We start from the raw sequence: 27,297 nt of genomic DNA on the forward strand, positions 1-27,297 counted from the left end.
AGTTGACATTGAGAAACCTTTTTAAAGAAATGAATTATATATATAAAGCAATATTGGAGGTTGTGCCAGGCTCCAATATATATCATCATCTAGTGTTTTAAATACGGATTTTGTCCCTGTTAACAAGGGTGGCTGGATCTGCCTCAATGCTGTAGCAGCCACCCTCACACCATCTCACCATCTTGCCTGGTTTTGGGCGTGGTCCCTTCTCAAGCCAACCCTCCCAATCTCTTCCACCTCTCCCCTCCACATTTTCCTCAGTCTACCTCACTTTCACGCTCCATTTACCTCAACCTCAAGCACCCTCTTCAGAACATTCTCCCTCATCCCGCCTCAACACATGTCCATACCATCGCTCTCCATTCGCCCTTGCCAGCTGCTCCACTGATTTCTTCAACCCCAGCATCCCCATCAAGTCCTCAGTCCTCCTCTTATCAAACAGCTTCACCCCACACATTTCTCTCACCATTGCTCTCTCCGTCCATCTCAAAATTACCATTCTCTCTCTCCCTTTGACACCATGTCTCACTCCCTTACAGCTCTCATGCAACTCCTATAGCTCTTTCCTTTCATCTTCAATGAGACCCCTTTCCCCATATAACAATACTCCACATTCCCTCAACTTCACCCAGCCAAGTCTCGTTCTTGCTGTCACACCTGCTTCACATCCACCCTATCTCCCAAATAACAAAACTCTCCCACCGTTTCCACTGGTTCTGTGAGCCCTCCAGCTCCTTTCTCACATCTTCCACAAACAAACTTTCTTGCCAGTCTTGGGGTCACCTTCATTTTCCTACATCTACCATGCATCCATTTCTCACATCTCGTACACAAACACTGCATTTGCCATTACCCTCCTCCCACATACACCACATGGATCCACCTTACTCACTAACACTTCTCCTCCCAACCCACTCATCATAACTTTCGGTTTCCCATGGTTTACCTTCAAACCCTTGCTTTCAAGCGCCTCTTTCAATTTCCAAAACTTCTCCCTCAATCCTTCCACATCATCTCACTCATCAGAACAAGGTCATCTGCATACAGTGTCTCCGTCACCAATCCCTCTCTTGCACTCTCCGTCACCACATCAGCCACTATTACAAACAACAATGGTGACAACACAGATCCCTCGTGCACACCAACTTTCACCACAAACTTCTCTGACAGCTCTGATCCAATTCTCGCTCTTGTCTCTACCCCCTCATACAAACTCGTCACTGCCCTTACTATTACCTCTAGTACAACTCTCTTCCTCAATGCCCACACAATCACCTTCCTTGGAACCCTATCAAATGCCTTCTCCACATCAACGAAGCACGTGTACAACTCCTCCTCCTTCTCTCAGTATTCCTCTTGCAATCTCCTTACAATGAACACTCTATTGTCCCCCTTCTTGGCATAAAACCAAATTGTATCTCATCCACATTCTCCTCTCCAATACCCTTTCCACTATCTTCATTGCATGCTCCGATAACTTCACTCCTCTCTACACCCCGCAACTCATCGCACCCCCTCTTCCCCTTGAAGATCGATACCACTACACATTGCTCAATCATCTGGCATTCCTCTTCCATCCAGCACGCCCTGCCAGAGCTCCATCATCACAACAATCCCTATCTCTCCACACTTACCAGCTGCCTGCCCTGTTATATATCTCTCTGAGATATTTAGAAATGTAATATTTCTATTTTTCGTGATCAGTGGATTTATTTCACTGGAATTATTATATATGTTTACAAGGTATAGACAAGCATCTGCAGCTATCAGGCCATGCTACTCCAGACTGATGATGAGCAAATACTCAGAAACTAGTCTCTGGTTGCACGCTTAGCTGGATGGGGGTGCTTGTCTCCCCTTTGTAAACATAAGGACACAGGAAATGTGTCAAGGCCAACAGGGCTAAATAGCAGTGAAGTGATTCCCTTTATGGGACTGTCACATTAAGTTGACAGTATACAACTGCTCTCTCTCTCTCTCTCTCTCTCTCTCTCTCTCTCTCTCTATATATATATATATATATATATATATATATATATATATATATATATATATATGCACTAGGCTTTAAAAAATATGTACTGGTGTCAATTGTTCAACTAAAGTTCTTGAAGGCAGAACCCCAGCATGGCTGCAGTCTAATGACTGAAACTAGTAAAAGATTAAAAAAATATAATTATCATTCTCATTTTAATGTGCACCTTTCCATCAGACAGAGTTCCATCAGACAGAGTTCCATCAGACAGAGTTCCATCAGACAGAGTTCATTGAAGCAAATCTTCTGTTATCTAAAACCTTTCCTGTTTCTGAGTAAAGTAATAGCCCCCCCTCTCCCCGTGACAGAACCTGTTTCTGTGGATGGTTGGAAATGAATGACAGGACTTGTGTGATAGTGACATTCATTTACGGCAATGGTTTAATGTCAAGACAAAGAGACGCACACACTGACACATTTACATGAACATACATGTATATCATCATCATCCTCTTCATCATTATCATCATTTAATGCCCTCATTCCATGCTGACATGTTTAGGTGGTTTGACAAGAAGCAGTAAGTCAGAAGACTGTGCCAAGCTCTGTGTCTGTTTTGGCAGGTTTTCTATGGCTGGGTCCCCTTCCTAATACCAACCACTTTACAGCATGGACTGGGTGCTTTTTACATGGCAACAGCAACAGAGAAGTCATCAAATGATTTACAAGACACACACACAACGGATGCATTTCCTATAATGTATTATGCAAACCTGAAATGTATGTATTAAATGAACGTGTGTGTGTGTGTGTGTTTGTTTTGCAAGCTTCTTGATGTGAAATCGTGTGTTGAAACAGATATTGTTATACATGCGGATGGTCATATTTTGTCAATTAAACATACTATAAATATATATTTATGAAAGCTGTTTTCAAAGTTAGCAAAATTGTTGCTCTGCTCAGAGAAAGTAGAAAGTTGAAGTGATTTATACAGCTTTTTATTATCATTTTGGAAGTTCAATTCAGCGGCCGACCTAATTGAAATCAAATATTGGTATAACTCAGCTGTCAGATGGAATTAGATCTACTGTTTTTGCAGAGTTAACCAACTGTGATAATACTGCTTACCATTTATTGATCAATGAAGATGCCAACTGATATTTCTTTTTTATTAGTTTTTCAGAAAGACATCAATTGCATAGCATTGCATATTTAAGGTTATCATCATTGATAACTACATATTCATTGGCATCAGTTTATTTTATTTAGTTTCATGGTTTTTAGCCTGGTTCCCATATGGTTAGAAAAAAGAAAGAGTTGTTGAGAAAAGATGGTCAAAGACAGGCTCTGTGGGTAAGAAGCTTGCTTCCCAACCACATGGTTTTGGGTTCAGTTCTTGTGTGCCACCTTGGACAGGTGTCTTCTACTACAGCCTTGAGCCGATCAAAACCTTGTGAATGAATTTGGTAAACAGAAACTGAAAGAATCTTGTCGTGTGTGCACGTGTGTGTATTTTGTGTGTGTGTCTTTGTGTCTTTGCCTCTACAGCCACTTCACCTCCATAAGCATCTCACTCAAAGACAAGTACTAAAACGTAAATGGTAATCTGCCAGCAAAATCGGTTATTAGCCAGGTTCTACCTTGGTTCCAACTACTTCACTGACTCTGTTAAACGCCCTTGGCAAAGCGATAACTGTAACAGCTTCCATTCTTTACTCCGATGTCAACAGGAAACGGTTGACTCCCCACTCATAGACATCTCTGAAATAATTGAGTCTGTTTATTGATCTGATGTCAGAGATCGAGGTTTCTTTAAACCTTTTTTATTATCAGATATTTCACAAGGAATAATATATACAGGAACTCTGTGTGTGTGTGTGTGTGAATGTATGTAAGTGAGTATATAAATGTATGTGAATGCATGGAGGTATGTAAATGTGAGGATGCGGATATGAGTGTGTGTGAGAGAGAGAGAGAGTAAGGATCTATTCAGTCTTTATTGCCTTCTCACTCATCTTCAATCTCATTGAAATTATTCCCTCACAAAACCTCATTTTCTCTTGGATAGCAATCATCAATGAGTCTGGCACCACTGATACCACATGCTTCATCTTCTTGAACAACTGCTTGCTCTCTCTCTCTCTCTCCCACTCTCTCTCTCTCCAATATCTTCCTCTCTTTCTTTTTTATTACGTTTCAGTTAACACCTACGCATGTTATTTGTTATGTAGCCTGGGATGGGGAGAAGTTCAGTCCTCATCAAGCAGATCTATAATCAAAGACATTCTATCCATGACCATCCTCTCTCGTACCCAATGCGTCTCTCTGTGACTTAAGGGACACATTAGAGACATTTATCCAGTTAGGCTGTTATTTAGAATAACCCCATAGAGAGCACTTCTGGCCCTTTGATGCCAACCCACCCAAGCCTGTCCCTGGTTCTTTGATACAAGCTTCCTGTTTTAATGTGATCTAGATTAAAACTTTCCGTCAACCAAATTCACTCACAAGGTCAGCCCAAGGCTATAGAAGAAGACACTTGGCCAAAGTGCCATGCAGTGGGACTGAACCCAGAACCATGTGGTTGGAAAGCAAACTTCTTACCACTCAGTCACACTTGGGCCTAATTTTCCAAAACATATTTTCAGTTTTTATTCCATGCATGAATCACCAGGAAATATTTGTGGTCAAAATGTTGTTTTGGCGGTCAATATATTGATGAAATGACTTATGGTCAAATAGCCTTTTAAACATTTAAACTGGCCATATCTGACCACCCAAATATTCCATCTGTTTTTTTGTTCAAACTGGCTAGATCCAGCCTCTCACCCCGACCCTTTAATTTCATTTTAAAAGTAAACAGTCATATCGTTGGAATCTCAAAGCTACAAGATATCTTTTACTCGTATCAGTCGTTTGACTGCAGCCATGCTGGGGCACCATTTTGAAGGGTTTTAGTTGAACTAATCAACCCCAGGATTTATTTTTTAGGCCTGGTACTTAATCTATTGTTCCCTTTTAGCGAACTGTTAAGTTATGGGAATGTAAACACATCGACACCAGCTGCCAGGCAGCAGTGGGAGACAAACACTGACTGAAAGATGAACTCACACACACACACACACACACACACACACATACCACAGGCTTATTCAATTTTTCATCTACCAAATCCATTCACAAGACTATAGTAGAAGACACTTGATCAAAGTGTCATGTGGTGGGACTGAACCCAGAACCATGTTGTTTCGAAGCAAGCTTCTTACCAATTCAAAACAATGTGAATAAACAAGCATTACATTTGACAGAGTAATCTGGGGTTAAGAGGGGCCAACCGGTCAGCAGCAGTGTTTTGTGGTGTATTTCAATTTGTGGAATCATAGCAAGGGTAAGGAGGCAGAAGTTGAAGAAAGAAATGCTAAACACTGTTCTCTGGAGGACTGACATTCTGGAGCAGAAGAACTGGTTGTGGTTAATGCTGGACCAAGGTGGGGGGGGGGGGGGGTGACATTGGTGATGAGAGAAGGAGGAGGAGGGACAAGTATGCCTAGGAGTGACTGAATAGAGCTGGTATGACATCAGTCAGCTGCAAGGAATGGCAGAGGTAGGAGACAGCTCAGTTGTTGGTCAGAGGCTGGAATGTGTCTGAGTGGTTTTATATCTTCAATTGAGTGGCTTCTCTCTGGATGCAATTTAGCATGTGTGTGTGTGCAGCAGCAGCAGCAACAGAACCATTCTAGACATGGGATCGATGTACTCCATCCTTCCATTCCTCTGATGGGTGTGGTTGTGTGGTAAGAAGCTTGCTTCCCAACCACATGGTTCCTTAGACGAGTGTCTTTTAGTATTGACTCAGACCAACCAAAGCCTTGTGAGGGCATTCTGGTAGACAGAAAAAAAGCCTTCTGTGTGTGTGTGTGTGTGTGTGTGTGTGTGTGTGTGTGTGTATATATCACCATCATCATCGCTGTTTAACATCTGCTTTCCATACTGGCATGGGTTGGACGGTTTGACTGAGAACTGGCGAGCTGGGACACTGCACCAGGCACCAATCTGATCTGGATGCCCTTCTTAACATCAAGCACTCCGAGAGTGCAGTGTGTGCTTTTTACGAGCCACCAGGTGGCACTAGCATCAGACACACTTGAATGGTACATTTTTCATGCCACTGGCATGGTTGCCAGTCAGGTGACACTGGCATCATTCACACTTGAATGGTGCTTTTTACGTGCCGCTGAGGCACGACTATGATTTCATTCAGTTCAACAGGTCTTCACAAAAATGGCACATCACCCAACAATTGAAGTGTGCTTTTAAATGAGCCAGTTATGCAGCACTGGCATCAGCCATGACTACAATCTTACTTGGTTTGCTGGGTCTTCTCAAGCACAACATATCTCCAAGGGTCTCAGTCACTCATCATTGCCTCTGCAAGGCCCAACGTTTGAAGGTCATGCTTCACCACCTCATCCCATGTCTTTCTGGGTCTACCTCTTCCACAGGTGGTTCCCTCCACTGTTTGGGTGTGACACTTCTTCACACAGCTGTCCTCATCCATATGCAACACATGACCATACCAGCACAGTTGTCTCTCTTGCACACCACATCTGATACTTTTTATGTCCAACTTTTCTCTCAGTGCACCAGCACTGTTGTGCATGCACACTGACATTACACATCCATCAGAGCATACTAGCTTCATTTTTTACAAGCCTATACTTGTCCTCGGCAGTCACAGCCTATGTTTCACTGCTGTGTAGCATAGCTGTTCACACACAGGCATCATACAGTCTTTCACTTTGAGCAAGAGGCCCTTTGTTACCAGCAGAAGTAGGAGCTCTTTGAACTTTGCCCAGCCTATTCTTATTCTAGCAGCTAGGCTCTCAGAACATCCACTCCCTCTACTGACTTGGTCACCTAGGTAACAGAAGCTATCAACTACTAGCTTTTATCCCCTGGCATATGATGGAATCTGCTTGCTGCACATTTTTGGTGTTTTCCACACACAAAAACTATCATCCCAGTTTACTTTCCTTTGATATTGCTGCACCTCTTATGTATCCATAGCTTACACCAGGTACATCTTATGGAGTTTCTACCTACACTTTTACTACAGATTAAGCAGGGCTATCTACCTGAAGGGATTTGTGATATGTCCGCCTTCCTACTTACTAAGACTTTTGTTTTTGCTAGGTTAACTCTAAGGCCCTTCGATACTAGACCTTGCTTTCACCCCTGAAACTTTTTCTCTTGTTCTGGTAGTGACGCAGCTATTAGAGCAAGGTCATCAGCATAGAAGAGCTCCCAGAGGCAGCCTGTCTTGAATTCCTCTGCCATCACCTGGTGGGGTGGAGCTATGATGAACAAGAGGAGGCTGAGGACTGATCTTTGTACCATAGCTACTTCTACCCCAGAATTCTTCATTATACATGTTGCCCACCTTCACCTTACTGGCTTGTACAGATCTCACCAACCACTCATCTTTCCTAGTTTCCGCACTGACCACCAGATAAGGGATCAGGGGACCCTGTCAAAGGCTTTCTCCATGTCAACAAAATCCAAGTACAGAGGTTTATCTTTGGTTAGGTATTTCTCCTGCAGTAGTCTTACCAGGAATATAGCATCAGTGGTGCTTCTCCCTGGCACAAACCCAAACTGCAACTCATCCAAGCTGACTCTCTCCCTAATCAGTTGGGCTATGACCCTCTCCATGACTTTCATCACCTGATCCAACAATTTGATACCTCTGTAATTATTCGCAGCTAATGCGTCACCTTTACCCTTGTAGCAGTTGACTATGGTGCTGCTACACCATTCATTGGGTATGACTCGTTCACGTATCACCTGGTCACTAGACCATAACCTACACTGCCAGATCTTTTAAGCATCTCGGTGGTGATCCCTTAATTAGACAAGTGATATTTAATTTTATTTTATTTTTTTAATGACCTGGGGCTAAACAGTAACATGATTCAAAAAGGGACTCCTTTACACAGGCACTCAACCTGCTCGAAATAGCAGCTACATCTACTGTCAAATCAAATCTTGGTGTAGTTTTTAATTTTTTCTAATAAAAAAAAAAATAACAAAGTCATATTAGATAACCTAGTCTAGTCCTAAAAGCTTTGCTTGAGATAAAGATGGGATGGTCATGGCTTGATTGTCTTTGATCACATATCTGCTCCTTCAGAGCTCATTTGAGAGTAAGCACCACCACCACCATGGTTATGGTTTCTCTATTTTTTCATTGTCTGTTGTACTTGGGTTGTTGCAGAAATTCTTTACCACAGTCGTTGCCTTGAATCTGCAACGCATCTTTCTTTTTTTACGCTTGTTGCAGAGTCCACTTGTAGTAAACTTGAAATGATTTCATATCTTCTGATGAGTCTGTGTTGCTAAGCACTCGTGTTGGCCTCCTTTATCTCTCAGACCAGACCAGATCGGTAGAAGTAGCACCAGATCAATATAGTCAGCATTTACTAAACAAAATACAAACAAAATGTAATATATATATATGTAACATCTCATCAGTCGTTAGTCTTCGTTATGTCTCTGAGAGGGTTTTTGTTTTTATCTTTATTTTACCATTGAAAAAAATAACTGAGTCATCAAATATATTTTAATGGAAAGTCTACTTTGTCGCCTGCTTGTGTGTATGTGTTTATATGTGTGTGTGTGTGTGTGTAAAACCCATGCAACATGGAATACAGATGCTAAATGATGATGAATGAGATATGCAGAGAGAGAGAGAGAGAGAGAGAGAGATCCATACAATATACATTCAAAGATCTTTCTATTTCTCTGTCTTAACACCTATTACTTCTTGAGGGATTGAGTACCCTTTCCTTTTTTTTTATATATCTGTCAGCTGGTGTTCCCATGAACAAAAATAGAATAACTTTTGCATTTTGTTAGAGATACTGTAAGAGTATTCAATACCTCAAGAAGTAGAGTGGATTATGATGGATAGACGAATAGATACATGTATCAATTTGTGTGTGTGTGTACATAATACATACACTCATCTTCATCATTTAACGTCCATGGTCGATGCTGGCCTGGGCTGGATGATTCTGCCAGATCCAATACAGCTAATAAGCGCTGAATTGTTTCTGCTTTGGCCTGGTTTCTATGGTCGGTGCCTTTCCTAATGCCAACCACTTTACAGAGTGTGGACTGGGTGCTTTTCTCATGCCACTAGCATCATCATACAGTTTGTGAAACCTGAGGGGGGGGGCTTATGGTTATAGTATGAAAACAGCAGGTGGGGCAGAGCAGGTTCTTGTTGTAAGGGAGGTACAATGGCTACTCATATTTAGGAGAGAGAATAAGAAACATAGATCGAGAGCAAGCTAGATAAGATAATGAGCTAGCAGAATCATTAGCATATTAATTAGCAGAATCATTAGCATATGCCAGGCAAAATGCTTATTGGCATTTTGTTTTTCCTTATACTTACAAGTTAAAATTTTGCTGAGGTCAACTTTGCCTGTTATTCTTTTGGGGGTTGATAAAACAGGTACCAGTTAAGTCCTGGGGTGAATGTAATCAACTTGGCTACTCCTGAGTATGAGTACAAAAACAAAATTGCACCCCTCTACCAAGCCATATCATGCCAGTGTGGCAGAGTAGACTCACCAAACCAGTATGATCTCAAGCTCAAATTCACGGTTTGCACATCAGACCATAACTGGTGGAGAGAACATGCTTAGGCCTTCATCCTGCAGCGGACTGAACATGGGCAGTCCAGTCCAGTCAAAGAGCTAATATAAGACATAGCATACACTATACCAGAAGTTGGTGGCTTTCTCCGTTGCCACATGTGGAAGATGATGAAGTTACAGAAATAGTAGGGTGCTGTTAGACCTACCCAACCCATACCACCATGGAAGAAAAAAATGGCAGACATAAATGTTGATGTCTTTTCTTCTACCAAACTCCAGTCAAAGAATTTGGTTGATCTGAAGCTATGGTACCAGACACTTGTACCATGGTTTGGCTGGGTGGTATTGAAACTGGAAACATGTAGTTGTAATGCTTCTTAACCATAGATCCACATGCAGGTGTGGATGTATGCATAAGTGTGTGTGTGTGTGTGTGTATTCAGTGATTATGAGTTAATGTTTAAAATTAGAATCTGTGAGAGTTGTCTCTTCAAACAAGAAAATTTTCTTTACATTATGGTTATGTCATTTATTTAAAGAGAGCAAAATCTACGCAGAAATACGCAGCTCGTCTGTTTTGTGTGTGTTTGTGTGTAGACTCACAGACACGCATACAAGGTCGGACATATCCACAACACTTGAGAAACTGTTAGCCTTGCGGCTGCATCAAGAGCCCTCTTCTACACAGCAGACCTGCCATTCACACACACTCATTCCCACTTCATCTTTTTCCAGGTTTCTTTGTTAGATGTTTGCTTTCAGGTCTATTTTTAAGTTGATAGCTTTTTTATGTCAACTTGTTTATTATTATGATGATGATGATGCTTTTTAATTAAAGTTTTTTGGCAACTTATCATTAAGGTTGCAAGCTGGCACAATCGTGCCACAAAAAATGCTTAGCGCATTTTCCCCGACTTTACATTCTGAGTTCAAATTCTACCGTGGTCGACTTTGCCTTTCGTCCTTTCTAGATCGATAAAATAAGTACCAGTTGAACACTGGGGTTGATCTAATTGACTTAGCCCCTTCCCCAAAATTTCTAGTCGCTTTCCCATACATTTGAGGGAATTCAGGAAATGGTCAACAGGTTTATGTATTTGAACTGATTATCAGCCTCAAGAAGACCAAAGTTTTATTTCAACCAAGGTTTGGGGCAGAACATACTCAAGACTCAAACATGATGATAGGCAACAAGCCACTCCAATGGGTCGGGTCATCTAAATATCTTTAACAATACTGTTGACGACAAAGTCAATGTTAGAATATCTAAGACTACAAATGCTTTTGGAAAACTTTCCCATCGTTTGTGGGATGAACGTAATGTCAGCCTGAAAACTAAAATAAGTGTCTACAAATCTTGTATGGAGCAGAAGAAGCATGGATTCCCTAATACAGACATGTAAAGAAACTTGAAACCTTTCGCGAGTGCTGTCTGCGCAATGTCTGCAACATAAAATAGCGACGGTAAGATACCAAATGTCAAAATCTTAGGAAAATGTGATATTTCCAGTATCCAAAGGATGCTGCTGAGAATTTAGTGCAGATGGGTAGGGCATGTCGTTCAAATGAAAGATGACTGCATTCTAAAAATTCTTTTGTATGGCCAACAAGTGGAGGGACACTAATTTACTGATCATGCTTCAAGACCTCTGCAGAGAAATCTTGCAGTTCAAAACAACGATGATTTTTTTTTAGTCATGTATATGCAGGAATACAGAGAGAGAGAGAGAGAAAACAAGTATAGAGATTGAGTTTATATATCTAACATATATTTCTATATATAAATGGCAATTTCTGTCTGTCTGTTACCAACTTAGTGCCTAAACCGCTGAACTAATATTCATGAAACTTTGCATACATGTGACACTAACATCAAGTTCAATAATAGGCTAATTGGATTTCAATAAAAACCTATAATGTGCCCCCCCCCCAGGGGCCTTGGATGAATTATATGATAAAATGAGAAGGTTGCAAAAAATATAAGTCTGAGGTAGTATCAGGTGACTTATATTAATGAAGTGGTGAGAATGGGATGGTAACATTAATAAAGCTGCCATATACTTGTGAGGAATACTTAACTTTAAGGAGAGAGGGTGTAGGTGGCTTTTCTGCTGTCCATTGCTAAGAAACATTCATATTCAGACACACACACACACACACACATATATATATATATATATACACATACATACATACATATGTCTACTATACAACATTTGTGTACATGTGTAAATTTGTGTGTGTGTGTCACATCCTATAACTCTCTACTTTTGTAGGGTCTTCCCTGTTGCTGTCACATATTGTGAGATTTTAAAATTACGTCAAAATTTTCAAATTTGATATATTTAAATAATTTTCCACATTAAATCCAATTTTGTTATTTATTTGTTCCTAACATCCAGTTGAATTGGATTTCAATAAAAATCTATAATGGGCCCCCTAGGGTGGGGGTGGGGAGGCTGTAGAACATGTTTACAAATCAGTTACAACATGCAACAATGCCAGCTACAATAGGCAAACTATTTGTCAATGTAATTGGAAATCTATTTATTTAATTTATTTTACTCAGATGCATATTCGTTTGTTAAATTATTACAGGAGAGTGAAAATATTTTTTGGTATTATTCACTATTACACATCTTTCATTTGCTAATAGGAATTATAAAGCTTTGCATGTAGATAGACATGTAAGGAATTTTCAGTTAGAAATTCTTCAGACAGAGTAGAAAAAGTATAATTTCCATTTCCCTGTTTTGCTAATACAAAAACTCGGCAAAAAATATTTCCATAATCATCAATTTTAATATATATTTTGACTAACATAGAGCATCAACTGAGACTACATATTGGATTGCAATAATGGAATAAGCAGATGTGTTTCAAGAGGAAACAGCTGAGATTTACTCTCATTACCTACTTTATATATATATATATATATATATATATATATATATATATTGTTCAAGATGGTTTGATTCAGATTCCTGGCTACTTTGAGTTTCACAACCGCTAACAGAACCACTCCTGAAGCCAGTGGAAATTCGAATGAACCGGGAGGTGCAGGAAGTTCAAGATGACCACCGGTAGAAGGACTGCAATTGGTCTGAATGAAACTGTTTTCAACTATACATGGAACTCTAAATAAATGTGTTGAGTGCCCTTTTGTTTGTCCAATCACTCATACACACACGCACACACACATGTATATACCTATACATTCATTGACATGCACATATATATATACACACACGCATACACACAAACACATGTACATATATACTTACATATATATACATACATGCACATGCACGCTATTCAAAATATTGATGGCAATTACAATTTTGATATATTTAATGTCTCTTCATGACAGATTTTTTGAACTACAGAGGAACACATGAAGTGCTAAACATTGGTTATGAGAGAGAGAGAGAGAGAGAGAGAGAGAGAGAGAGAGTGTGTGTGTTTGTGACTAATTTAGAATTGTGAGTGATAACAGCTGACATTTTTCCTTTGTTCAATACAGGAATTTTAAATCCACAGATGTCAGCCTGTGACCTAATTTAGTGTCTATTGTGATTACACTTAATTATATTTACCAATATTTGTACTGTTTCTAGTCTGCATAAAAACACTGGTTTATACTTTGTTTTTGTTTACTCCTGCAGCACACACACCCCTTTCTCTCCACACCCCTCTCACTTTGTTATTTTTACAGTGATTTTCATGTCAACACTTCACCTGTAACATCTGCTTGCAAAGCATTCATTTTATATAAAATACTGCACTTACGAAGACCTGTTGAGTCAAGTGAAGTCATTGTTGTGACTGATGACAGTGCCGCCTGATTGGCACATAAAGAGCACCATTCAAGCGTGGTCGATGCCAGTGCCGCCTGACTGGTCCCGTGCCAGTGGCACATAAAAAGCACCATTCGAGCATGGTTGAGGCTAGTGCCAACTAACTTGTCCCATGCTGGTGGTACATAAAGAGCACCATTCAAGCGTGGTTGATGCCAGTACTGCATGACTGGCCTCCATACCAGTGCCACATAAAAAGCACCCGCTACACTCTAGGAGTGGTTGGCACTAGGAAGGGCATCCAGCTGTAGAAACTTTGCCAGATCAGATTGGAGCCTGGTGCTCCAATCTGATCAGCTGTACCCAATTTATCAATTTGTATGATCATGTATGGAAAAATGGAGACCACCTCCCCCCTGTGGGATGAAGTTAAAATAATAGACAGAGAACACCACTGGAAAATACGAAAACTTAAAGAAGCAGCACATATGCTAGGGCACAACAACCTCCTAAGCAGACCGAGTGCAGATATGAGCAGCATATGGGAACCGGTATTAAGGAAGGATAGAAAAATATTAGATTTATAAGCCCTAAAATTCACTCCATAATTGCCCACAGGCATATGGCATAGTGGTTAAGAGTCCAGGCTACTAACCCTGAGATTCCGAGTTCGATTCCAAGCAGTGACCTGAACAATAACAATAATAATAATAATAACAACATCGAAACATACCTTAGGAATGAGAACCCAGGTTTGAAATTTCCCCAAGACACCTGATGATGGCTGGAGGGTATATCAGCCGAAACGTTGTGTTAACAACAAACAAGATGAGGACAAATATCTGTCGAAGGTAAATAATGTAAATAATGTACATAATTCCTCATCTCTTAAATATAGAACTGTAATATTTGGGACCCCAATAATATTAATAACAATCACTACTTGATAATAATGAATGGCATCTACTGTATTAGACAGAATAATATATGCTCCAAAATTTAGAGAGAAAAAAATACATATTCAGTAGCAGAACCAAAACTGTGCACCAATTGCACCAGTCACATCAATTGCATCTGTTGCATAAATTGCACCAGTCACACCAATCACATCAATTGCACCAGTCACACTAGTCGTATCAATCACTCACTGGGTAATCCAGCCTTATTGCTGAGTTGAATTACATGATGCAACACCTATCGTTTCTTCTCTGTAAATTCTTTCTGCTATTTTATCTGTCATAAGACAAATTTATCAGTCATTTTGTATGAGCAGAATAGTTTATTGTACTAATGTCCAACATAACAAGGTGTCCTCTCTTGGTTCAATGGCTTTCATTGATAGCTTCATTAAACAAATTACAAATTAACTGCTTTACCATTGTTATGTATCTGATTTCACATTCCTCAAAATTTGTCACCTTATACCTATCCAAGAAATCAATAATAATAATGATACTAAAACCAGAAATTTGATTATATTAACCCCAGTGTATGACTGGTTCTTTATTTTGTCAACCCCAGCAACATGAAAGGCAAGATCACACTAAACTCTAATATACCAGTTGCATACTAGGATAGTCTATAGACTAACCCCTTTCCTCTAAAATTGCTGACCTTGCGCCTAAATCAGAAACTATTGCTGTTGTTGTTGTTACAACAAAGGTAGCAAGCTGGCACAATTGTTGGCACTTGGAGGTGAAATGCGTAGCAGCAGCATTCTGTCTGTCTTTATGTTCTGAGTTCAAATTCCACCGTGGTCAACTTTGCAAGTTGAACTGAAGGTTCAATGTAATCGACTTACTCCCTCCCCTGAAATTACTGGCCTTGTGCCAAAATTTGAAATTATCATCATCATCATCATTATTGGTGAGCTGGCAAAATTGTTACCATGTCAAACAAAATGCTTAGTGGTATTTTGTCCATAATTCTATTCTGAGTTCAAATTCTGCCAAAGTCAACTTTGCCTTTCATCCTTTTGAGGTTAATAAAAAAAAAAGTACCAGTTGAACACTGGGCTCAATTAAATTGACTTAGCCTCCCCACTCCAGAAATTGCTGGCCTTGTGCCAAAATTTGAAATCATAATCATTCTTATTATTATCATAATTAAGTCAGTGGAAATGCTGCAAATAGCTGTGAGTTAGTAGAAATCATCCTCGTCATTTAACGTTTAACCTTCATCTTCCATGCTGGCATGGGTTGGATGGTTTGACTGGAAACTGGTAAATGAGAGGACTGCACCAAGCTCCACTCGGTTTTTATGCCCATCCAAACATCAACCACTTTACAGAGTGGACTAGGTGCATTTCTGTTGCACCGGCACCAGTTATATATATGTATTTGCAGTGATAATTACCATAAAAACACAAGACGAAGACAGGTGTGCAAACAACAAACAGATGTATTAGTTTAATGCTCGGCAAGTGAGAAAGTCTTTTATGTTTCGAGCCTACGCTCTTCGACAGAAAGGAACACGGAAATAAACAGGGAGAGAAAATAATAATAATGATGATAATAATAATAATATGACCTGAAATTTGGGAGGGTAGGGGTCTAGTTGATTTGATTGACCCTAGTACGCAACTGGTACTTGATTTATCAACCCTGAAAGGATGAAAGGCAACCTCAGTGTAATATGATGGATCAGTAATATAATGGATTCAAATCCATTTATTTTGGGTTTCTTTGTATAAAATATATTTTGTAACTAATTAAAGGAAATTATTGCTGATGCTTCGTTATCGTTAACTTTTGTTTCTACTTTTTGTTATTTCAGTGAAGATCGTGATCCGTGGTGATAGAAATGTTGGTAAAACCTGTTTATTCTACCGGCTGCAAGGAATGAAGTTTCGGGAAGAATATATTCCAACAGATGAGATCCAGGTAGGCTTCCTTAGACATTTGTGGCATTTTCATTCTAAATGATATAACCCTTTCCTGGGCTGTATTTCTAAAGAATTGGTGCGGCCCTTGGGTTAAGTTCTCTTCCAGCTATATGGGTCAATGGGGATGACCATGGTTGGAATGCTTGTGATCATTTTTGCTCATTCAGGATTAACCTTAACAAACAAACAAATACAATCAGGTCTTTTAGTTTCCCTTCTTCTAATGCTTTTTTTAAAATTTTTCATGTTTTATTTGTTTCAGTCATTTGACTGCGGCCATGCTGGGGCAGCACTGCCTTGAAGAATTTTAGTTGAACAAATCGACCCCAGGACTTATTTTAAGCCTTGTACTTATTCTATTGGTCTCTTTTGCCAAAATGCTAAGTTACAGAGACATAAACAAAACATCAGTTGTCAAATGGTGAGAGACAAACACACACACACACACATACGACAGGCTTCTTTCAGTTTGCGTTTACCAAATCCACTCACAAGGTTTTGGTTGGCCCAAAGCTATAGTAGAAGACACTTGCCCAAGTACGACTAAACCCAAAACCATGCAGTTGAGAAGCTAATTTCTTACCACACAGCTACATCTGTGCCTTTATTCAGTTATTCAAGTATATCATTGATCCTTTTATGGGGTTGTCTCTCAGAGAATGAAAATATTAAACTCACCTTTACACTTGTTTGTGTAGAACTGCTAATAGTTAGTCATTTATGTCAACTTGTAGGCCATTACTAAACATCTAATCAGTCGCACACTCTCATCACCATCACTAAGCTCTTGTCACTTGTTCCTTAAGTCCTTTGGCCAAAGCTTATTGTTCAAACAGCTTTCATTTTATGGCCATCTGTTTAAGCAGTGTTGATGTAAGGATTATCATGTGGAATGTATAATCCTTACTCAGTATTTAAGACCCTTGGGATTAGTCCGAATTTATATTCCTTTCTTAGCAGTTTAACACAACAACCTCATTCATTGATTTTAGTTAAGGTTTGTGGTTTTGTTGTTTGTTTCTGATACAACTTACCTCTGTATTATGGAATAAACGAACAGTCAAGGTTTCCAATGTAAAGCGCAAGGAGGGCATTCATTTGTTGATTTAGCAGCTGAGAGGTTTGTTTTTTGCTTGGGCTTCAATGGAGAGTTATTTAAGGTGGAATTTTGTGTTTGGATAGTCTTCCTGTTGCCAACCCTTTTCTGATTTTCAGGCAAAAGATTTTTTTTATTCAAGAGATCTTTGAAGGTACAGAATAACCAGTTATAATGTCAGTGTTCAGGCACCTATGTACACAAACAGGTGTGGCTGTGTGGTAAGAAGTTTGTTTCCCAACCATGTGGTTCTAAGTTCAGTCCCACTGTATGGCACCTTTGCTAGATTCTGGACGGACTTGAAGGTAAACAACTAGAAACGGGCTAAATAACATACTGTACAGTGGAATTGAACCTTGAACTTCGTGGTTGTGAAGGAAGTTTAACCACCTGGTCATACCTGTACCTATATGTTGCTTATAAATGCTCAACCGGTTTATAGTAATTAATTTGAATTGATCTGTTTTTGTTCCTGTTGCAGGTGACCAGTATCCAGTGGAATTATAAAGCTACGGACGATGTTGTGAAAGTTGAAGTTTGGGATGTTGTCGACAAGGGAAAGAAAAGGAAAAAAATTGAAGGTTTAAAAATGGAAAATGTTGACCAGGTACAAAAAAATTGCTTCTATTTATTTATTATTTACATAGGTGCAGGCATGGCGGCAGTGTGGTTAAGAAGTTTGCTTTAGAACTGCATAGCTTGGGGTTCACTCCCACTGCAGAGCTGCTATTGCCTGGTGACCTCTACCATAGCCACTGGTTGACCAATACCTTGTGAGTAAAATTGGTTGATTGAAACTGAAGAAGCTCTTTGTGTGTGTGTGTGTGTGTGTGTGTGTGTGCTTTTGTGATTTTGTTTGTATTTTGCCTCATCTTCATGTGTCTTCACAGATTCTGGCCAAAAACACCGCCATTCATTCAGGAGAGCTGGCAGAAACGTTAGCATGCCAGGCTAAATGCTTAGTGGTATTTCATCTGTCTTTACGTTCTGAGTTCAAATTCTGCTGAGGTCTACTTTGCCTTTCATCCTTTCAGAGTCGATAAATTAAGTACTAGTTGCATACTGGATTCGATCTAATCGATTGGACCCCTCCCGCAAAGTTTTGGGCCTGGTGCCTAGAATAGAAAAGGTTTGCTTTGTAGTTCACTGCAAAAACAGGTCCAGGCTTCTTGACATGACTTTGTAAACAAATGGCTCGTTTGGACAGTGTTTGTTTCCGTTTCTCTGCATAACAAGAGTTCAAGCTGTTCTTCAGACGAGAAAGATTATTACCTGTGTTGGAAACAGGTGAGGCTTGGCATATCAGGAAGAGTATCCAGCTGCCCCATCGTAGTCTCATATGACACATGCAATCATGGAAAAGTAGATATTAAAACGATGGTGATGATTGTTCTGTTTTATGAAAAACTTTGAAACAAGAGATCGTTAAAACAAGAGATCATTAATCCTTTGTTTACCATTGATTGCCTTTATTTCAATTAATTTTCAAAATAATTAAGAATTTAATAAAATAACTTTGTAGGGATTAAAGTGGTGTTTGGAAAATAAATTAACACAATGTCTGCTTATTTACAATTAAAGTCTGATGTCAAGACAAGAGGACACAAACACCCAAACACCCACACACATACAGCAGGCTTCTTTCACTTTCTGCTGACCAAATTTACTCACAAGGCTTTGATTGGCCTGAGGCTACAATAGAAGATGTTTACCCAAGGTGCCACACAGTGAGACTGAACCTAAAACGATATGGTGGGGAAGAGATCTTATTAGCCATGCCTGTAACTATATATATACATTGTGTGTATGGGGGGGGGGCACTAACTTAACCCTTTAGCTTTCAGATTGCTCTGTCAAATGTAAATCTTCTTTATTTTTTATTTCTTCAAGTTGATCATCCATTATCTGTTAACTTCAAGATTTTAATGATGTGATAGTTTATTTTTGAAATGTCATTGTAGGGTAGGTGTGAGAAGCCAGCTGTGTCTGGCCTGAACCCAAAACAAGGAGAATATTTGGGTTTAAATGTTAAAGGGTTTCAGCTGTGGACATGCCTACATTTTCTTGGTGTTTCTCGATACATCTGATGTATTTTGCTCTTTACTTCAGAATATGGAAGACCATTGTCTGGATGCTGAATTTGTAGACGTTTACAAAGGTACAAACGGAGTTATCATGGTATATGATGTCACAAAACAATGGTAAATCATAACATATTTACATATAAATGTGTGTGTGTGTGTGTGTGTGTGTGTGTGTGCGTGCATCTCTTATTTGTTGAGGTGAGAATCTGTTGTGATTTATGTTGGGAGATACTGAAGTCGATTATAACTGAGCAATCAGTTGTGCTTTTTACTGAAGACGTCGGTTGTATAAGTCAGCCCTGACCTCAGGCCTATGATCAAAGGTGTTCCAGCCGCAACTGTTTCCCCCCCCCCCATCATCATCATCATCATCACTAAATTTCTGTTTTCCAAGCTGGCATGGGTCGATCAAGCTCCAATGTCTGCTCCTGCTTTTTATGGCTGGATGCCCTTTACAGTGTGCACTGGGTGCCCTTTACAGTGTGCACTGGATGCCCTTTACAGTGTGCACTGGGTGCCCTTTTTGTGGCATTGGCACTAGTGAGGTCACTGAGGAGAGTGAATCTGGGAGAGGAGTTGGTAGCTCTATGCCAGCCAGGTATGAGAGGCTAAAGGATGATAGAGGCCCAGGCACAGGTGTCTTATTCATCCGTCACCTTTCTTTCTTTTCCTAATATTTAGAATGTCTCTAAGTTTACATAATTCAATGTGTTCCCCTTTAAGATTTTCAGGTGGGATTAAGTGAAGGTGTGTGGTTTAGTGGTTAGTGTATTCAGCTCACAGCTTTAAGACTGTGAGTTCGATTCCTGGCGGTGCATTGTGTTCTTGAGCAAGACACTTTATTTCATGTCACTCCAATCCACTCAGCTGGCAAAACCGTAATTTAGAGCTAACCTTGTCACATTCTGTGTCACACTAAATCTTCCTGAAAACTACACTCAGAGTACATGGGTCTGTGGAATGGTCAAGCACTTGCAAGTTAATTTCATGAGCATGTTCTTCCCTTGATCGGATCAACTGGAACACTCGTCATCATAACTGACAGAGTGCTAGTTTTTTTAGAGTGTGATTTAAAAGAGACTTGACTACTATTTCTAGCAGATCAAACAACCTTGCAGAATCTCCTTTCTTTATTCACAATAAATCACTGTTATCAAGTCTATATATTATTCAGGAGCAATAAAAACTGGAATCTTTTTTTTTTTAATTTCTCATTAAGTAATTCAGTGAAATTTGTTTAACTGATTGAAACCAAACCACTGACATCCCTCATCAAAGAGAAGACAGCATCATGGTTGTTTTATTCCACCCGGTTTGTATTTAAGAGATAATATGCTGACATTGTGCGTAATATAGGATTCCTTTGCGTTACAGAACATAACACGAAATGCATTTTCCCCATTGTCTTCTCTATACCATGGAAGTTTGTGGGGTTAATTGGTTTTGGATTATGGGATTCTATGTATCAGTGATACACTGTGCCTGTGACGCATAAAAGACACCCAGTACACTTCTGCAAAGTGGTTAGTGTTGGGAAGGGCATTCAGCCATAGAAATCAAGCCAAAGCAAACTGGACCCTTGTGCAGCTCTCTGGCTTACTAGTTCCACTCAAACCATCGAAGCCATTCCAGCCTAGAAAACAGATGCTAAATGATGATGATGATGATGATGTTGTAACAAAATTTTCAGAAATATGATACTTCCATGTGGGGGAAGCCTATATTTTTTAAAGAAAAGAAAAATATTAATTTGGGTTAGACATGTCAAAACAAAGAGACACAAATGGTCACGCTCTGTAAAGAAGGTTTTTGGCATTAGGAAGGGCTTCCAGCCATAGAAACCCTGCCAAAGCAGACATTGGAGCATGATGAAAAGAACTGGAAGGAATGTCACTAAGCATTTTGATTAATATGCTAACGATGCTCCTACTCACCATTTTAATGATAATAATAATAATAATTCTTTCTGCCAAAGGCACAGGACCTGATATTTCTGGAGAGGGGCAAGTATTTGACTGGTCCTGATTTATCAATCCCAAAAGGATGAAAGGTGCAGTTGGCCCCTGTGGTATTTGAACCCAAAATGTAGAGCTGAAAGAAATGCTGCTAAGCATTTTGTCTAATGTGTTAATTAATTCTGCTAGTTCAGTCCCACTTTGCATTAATTATAATTAGCTTCTTGTATACAGTGCTCGGGGGGGGGGGGATGGAGGTGTATGTGTTTATGTGTCTTTTATTTGTATTTACTTCAAAATGGGTAACAAAAATATTCATTTTCTTCTGTTTTCTATTGTTTTCAAGGACTTTCAGTTATGTTGAGCGTGAACTTGGTAAAATTCCAAGCCAAATCCCTGTACTGGTGTTAGGGAACCACAGAGACATGGGACATCATCGTGTTGTCTTAGAAGATAAAGCTATTTATTTCATAGAAAGTTTAGACAGGTAAAGAATTGGTTTGCTTTTAGTTTATTTGTTTGGTATTGTTGATATTTCAGCATTGGTTTATTCTTTGACTGGTTGTGCAAGTCATTGGATTGTGGCCCTGCTGGAGCACTTCTCTCTAGGGCTTCATCAATTATATCATGCACAAGACTTATTTCTGTCTGATAGCTATTTTATCAAGCTCAATTGGACGAACTGCTAAGTTACAAAGCATAAAGGGTCACATCACACACACTCACACACACACACACGGTTCTGTGGCTAAGGAATTTGTTTTGAAACCACGTGGTTTCAGGTTCAGTTCCACTGTGGTGCACCTTGAGCAAATATATTTTGCTATGACTCTGGATTGACCATTGCATTGTCTTTGGAATTGGTAGATACAAACTGCTTGGAAGCCCATTGTGTGAGCACATGTATGAGTGAGAATATTTTTACATTTTGTAACATCCTGGCCTGAAATTGCTTGAGGCAGAATCAATGATGTTTATGTCAACAATTCCCATTCTGCAGATCATTCCATGACTCAGTGTCTATGTAGTCAAGGAGAATAATAATCCTTTACTTTTGAAACAGGAGAGGGTTAGTGATGGGAAAAGCCTCCAGCTGTATAAACAATTTCTCAATAATAAACGTTTGTCAAACCAACACTGGCTTGAAAAAACTGAACACTGGACAAATGATGAATATCATCATCATGATCGTTTAATGTATGCCTTTCATGCTGGCATGGGTTGGACTGTTTGACAGGAGCTGGCCAGGTGGAAGACTATACCAGGCTGCTGTGTCTGTTTTGGAGTGGCTTTTATGGCTGGATGCCCCTCTTAACACCATCATACACACATGTGCACACACAATGGGTTTCCATGCAGTTTGCATTTACCAGCTCCAAAGACAAGGCAAGGCTCAGTCCAGGGTTATAGTAAAATATGTGTGTGTGTGTGTGTGTGTATACATACACACACTCACACACACGTATATGTATGTGTGGAAACTGTGCCAAAACAGACAATGGTGCCTGGTGCAGTCCCCTGGCCTACCAGCTCCCATCAAGCTATCCAATCCATGCCAGAATGGGAAATGAATGTTAAATGTGATGGGGGTGGAGGGCATCAACTGCTGTTGTTTTAAATATCTTTTTAAAGCCAGAACAATGCAAGTTATAAAAAGCTAAAACAAAACAGGTCTGCAGAGAAATCAGCTGCCAATACGTTTCCTCTGTAAATTTCCCAAAGAAGATGTCCTAACATTAAAATATTGGAATCCCAGTCAACAGTGTTAGCCATTGTCCTGTATCGTTCATTTTAACTTGCATTGTTTTGGTTTAAAAAAAGAGTTTGAAACATTTCTGTATATATCAGACAATGCTTCATGAAAACATCTATAGATTCAGGCATGGCTGTATGGTTAAGAGGTTTATTCCCCAACCAAATGGTTAGGGGTTCAGTGCCACTGTGTGGATACTGTGGGCTAGTGTCCTCTACTATAGCTACCTTGTGAGTGGAACTGGTAGAAGAAGATTACTATATACATTTGTATGTGGGTGTTTGTGTGTGTCTGAGTTCATATCTCCCCTCGTTTTTACGTGTTTTGTAGTTGTAACCAAAAGCCTCACTCTCCATAAAACCATTGTTCTTTTCTTGCAGTGTATCCATGGAAACATGTTTGGGAGTCTTGACATGTCTCCACATGTTGTGCACACACATTTGAATGGTGCTGTTTATCTGCAATTCTCCATGTCACCATGTCCATGCTGTTTGCTGTTTCCTTGCTTGCTGGGAAACAGGTGAGGGTTGGCATGGCAAGAAGGGCATCTAGCTATTGAAAACTCTGCCTCAGCATAATCCCATCTGATCCCTACAAGTATGGAAAAGTAGATGTTAAAATTATGGTAGTGATGATGATAAATAATGTTCCGTTTGTTGTTATTTTTTATTTTGTGTGTTAGTTAAAGTGATAAAAGGATTTTATATGTATTTGAATCCCATCTGATCCCTATCATTTGTGAACATGTTCTACACAATCAAAAGGCAACACAGCACCCATGACTTTCAGAAGAGCATTCTTTCATGCTCAGCATTGCTGAAGCATGAAACAGACCCCCTACATCAGTCGAGATACAACATCCTTCAAAATTTCCATGCTTCCTGAAATTCACCAACAGCACACCCGATGCCCAACCCAACCCTGTCTTCTTGTTTTTTTGTTTTGTTTTTTTGTTAGACTTATTTGCTGTTCACTTCCTTTGCACTGTTCATACAGTTTTGGTTAATTTTTATGAAGAATTGTAGTGCAGCGCCCGAGCACTGTATGCAATAAGTGCATTATTATTATTATTATTATCATTCCATACATTCACTTTTCAAAAGCAAGTATTCACATAGTTGCTTCTATTGATAACAAAAGATAAAAAAGAAACCAAAAATGTTCATGTGACTTTCTATTTGAATGCCAGTCCTTGCTTTCTTTCTCCTCTTCTTTCTCTCATTTCTATGTATTTAGTTTGCTTTTGGTTAAAATTCCTTAAATAAAATATATTTCGCACAAAATGTTATCCTAAAGAAAATATGTGTAAAATAGCCAGCTGCAGGAGTTGGGCCGATACTCATCACCTTTGCAGCTCAGCCTGAGTAATTAGTGTAAGGTGGACAATGCCTGGTCTCAAAGTCTGCTTGAAGAAGCTTGCTTTCCAGCCACATAGTTCTGGGTTCAGTCCCACTGCATGGCACCTTGGGCAAGTGTTTTCTTCTATAGCTTTTGGATTTGGTTGATGGAAACTGAAAGAAGCCCATCATATGTGTAAATATATATCTGTGTGTGTCTGTGTTTGTCACCTACTCCCCACCCTCCATCGCTTGACAATCAGTGTTGGTGTGTTTATGTCCCTTATGACTTAGTGGTTTGTCAAAAGAGAACAATGAAATAAATGCCAGGCTTTAAGAATAAAATAAGTCCTGGCATTGATGCAGTCATCTAAAGATTCTTCAAAGCAACGCCCCAGCCTGGTTGCAGTCTAATGCATGAAAAAGGTAAAAGGTATATCTGTGTGTGTGTGTGTGTGTGTGCGTGCATGCACTTGCATGGATCAGATAGAATTCATCACGGCATTCCATTCCTATTGCCAACCCTCGCCTGTTTGTTATCAAGCAAGATACTCTTTCCTCCTCACACATTCTTCAAACATGAACAGCTCAATGGCTGAACATATTTTCATGGAAGATTGCAAACAAACAGCACCGCTTATATGACAGGGATGCTTATTTACAATTAGAGTATGAAGTTAGGACATAGATTTTACAACAAACATGCACATACATATTTATTGAAGCCACAGGATATATATACCAACCTGTCTGAAGCTCAACTTGGGATCTTGGGGAGAGAGTGCAAATCCTTAATTCATACAAGTGATCACCATATCTGGGACTATAAAAATGTGCAATTCCTTAAGATTTAAGGGAAGATAAATAAGACAAATGCTTTCCTTCACAACCTTGCTACCAAGTTGGTGGCCGGTTAAAATTTACTCTAAATTAAAAAAAAAGAAAGTGAAGAACATAGATACATATGTATATATTATATAGGTAGTTAGATGAATTTCTTATTGGAAATTCCTTACGTATCTAATATGTAAAAGTTTATAATTCCTATTAGCAAAGGGAACATGTGTAATGGTGCATAAATAATACCAAAATTTTTCAATTCCCTGTTTTGTTACACATATGTATTTGTCTCTGTCTGTCTGTCTTCTATCTATCTAACTCTCTCTACCTATCTGTCTGTCTATATAATAATAAAATTGGTTTCAAATTTTGGCACAAGGCCTGCAAGTTCAGGTGATAGGTTAAGTCCATTACATCAACTCCAATGCTCAACTGGTACTTATTTTATTGACCCTAAAGGACTGAAAGGCAAAGTCAACCTCAGCAGAATTTGAACTCAGAAAGTAAAGACGGATGAAATGCTGTTAAGCATTTTCCCCAACCTGCTAACGATTCGGCCAATCCATTGCCCGATGTAATACTAAAATTAAAATTCTCTTTGTATGTTCCTTGATTTTAGACTAAACTCTCCATTGTGACAAAATGTTTTCATTGATGCATTCTCACACATAAACCCCCTTTTTTTTTTTCAAAATTGGATGAAAATTTCTGGGCACCTAATTTTGTTTTTTGTTTTGTTTTATTGATATATTATTAGAAATTTAAAATCAGAACTGTATTTTTTTTTTGTTTTAAAACAAGTTTCTTCTTTTTATAGAGGAAAAGATGCTGCCCAGATACGATATGCTGAGTCTTCCATGAGAAATGGATACGGTCTGAAGTACTTACATAAATTCTTTAACTTACCATTCCTTCAATTACAAGTAAGTACATGAAAGAGAGTTCATTGATGCTTCTTAACCATACTTGAGCCTCTGTGTGCGTGTGTATGTGTGCGTGTGTGTGTATGTTCTCTGTTTTAGCCATCACAGCTACAACCATACTGGAATGCTGCGTTAACCTTGTTTGTTTGGAGGGGTTTTCTTTTTTTATCTGTTTTGGGTTCTTTTTAATTGGATATGTCACTGTTGTGGCAAGGGTCTTCTGCTATAGATTCATGCCAACCAAAGCCTTGTGAGCAAAGTTGGTCATAGATAGAAGATGAAGGAAGCCCGTCGTGTGTCTGTGTGTCTGTTCAATGAGAAACACAAGCTATGAGCAGTACCGTTGTCATTTCTGTCAACAAATCATCCACTCGTTTCATGCCTTCAAAGATAAAACTACCTTAACCGAAAGACAGAAAATGCTTACTGACAATAGTATGGGAGAATAGGCCTGAAATGAACAAATGAGTGTGTGTGTGTGTGTATTTTGGTGTGTATATTCACATGCATGTTCAAACTGAGACGATGCAGCATTGGCCAAGCACTAACCTTATTCTTTCCATTAAAGCGAGGACATATTTGCTCTTGCACACTTTCATACACGATCACTTTCTCACTTCCATACACTTACATGTGTGTATGCATATATATATATATATATATATATATATATTTATACACACACACACACACTCTTGTAAGTACCATTTTCTTCATTCTTACACAGAGGGTCACTTTGCTGAAACAGCTGGAAATCAATTCAGAAGATATTCGCTCCACAATTGAAGAACTCAATATCCATGAAGAATCAGAAGAGCAAAACTATGATATGTTAGTATATCTTCTTTCTCAGGGAAAAAAAAAATTAAAAAACAAAATTTATCTTTGAGGTTTTGGTTTTGATATGTTTTGAACCATAAAATGTTGCACTCTCAGCTGATATAGCCTGGTTGCTGGTGCCATATTAAAAGCACCCAGCACACACTGTT

General features: G+C 39.2%; 1 protein-coding gene across 3 annotated transcripts in view; it reads left to right on the forward strand.

Moving 5' to 3' along the window:
* The window catches only part of LOC115223245 (rab-like protein 6), a 64,153-nt gene that overhangs the window by 21,332 nt on the left and 15,524 nt on the right, over window positions 1-27,297 (forward strand). For all 3 annotated transcript variants that reach the window (XM_036512251.1, XM_029793742.2, XM_029793743.2), the window contains exons 2-7: window positions 16,212-16,318; window positions 17,898-18,023; window positions 19,526-19,617; window positions 21,802-21,942; window positions 26,203-26,308; window positions 27,036-27,139. In XM_036512251.1, coding sequence (XP_036368144.1) covers window positions 16,212-16,318; window positions 17,898-18,023; window positions 19,526-19,617; window positions 21,802-21,942; window positions 26,203-26,308; window positions 27,036-27,139 — 676 coding nt within the window. The remainder of the gene's footprint in view (window positions 1-16,211; window positions 16,319-17,897; window positions 18,024-19,525; window positions 19,618-21,801; window positions 21,943-26,202; window positions 26,309-27,035; window positions 27,140-27,297) is intronic.

Source organism: Octopus sinensis, linkage group LG22 (genome assembly GCF_006345805.1).
Source record: "Octopus sinensis linkage group LG22, ASM634580v1, whole genome shotgun sequence".
Taxonomy (NCBI): domain Eukaryota; kingdom Metazoa; phylum Mollusca; class Cephalopoda; order Octopoda; family Octopodidae; genus Octopus; species Octopus sinensis.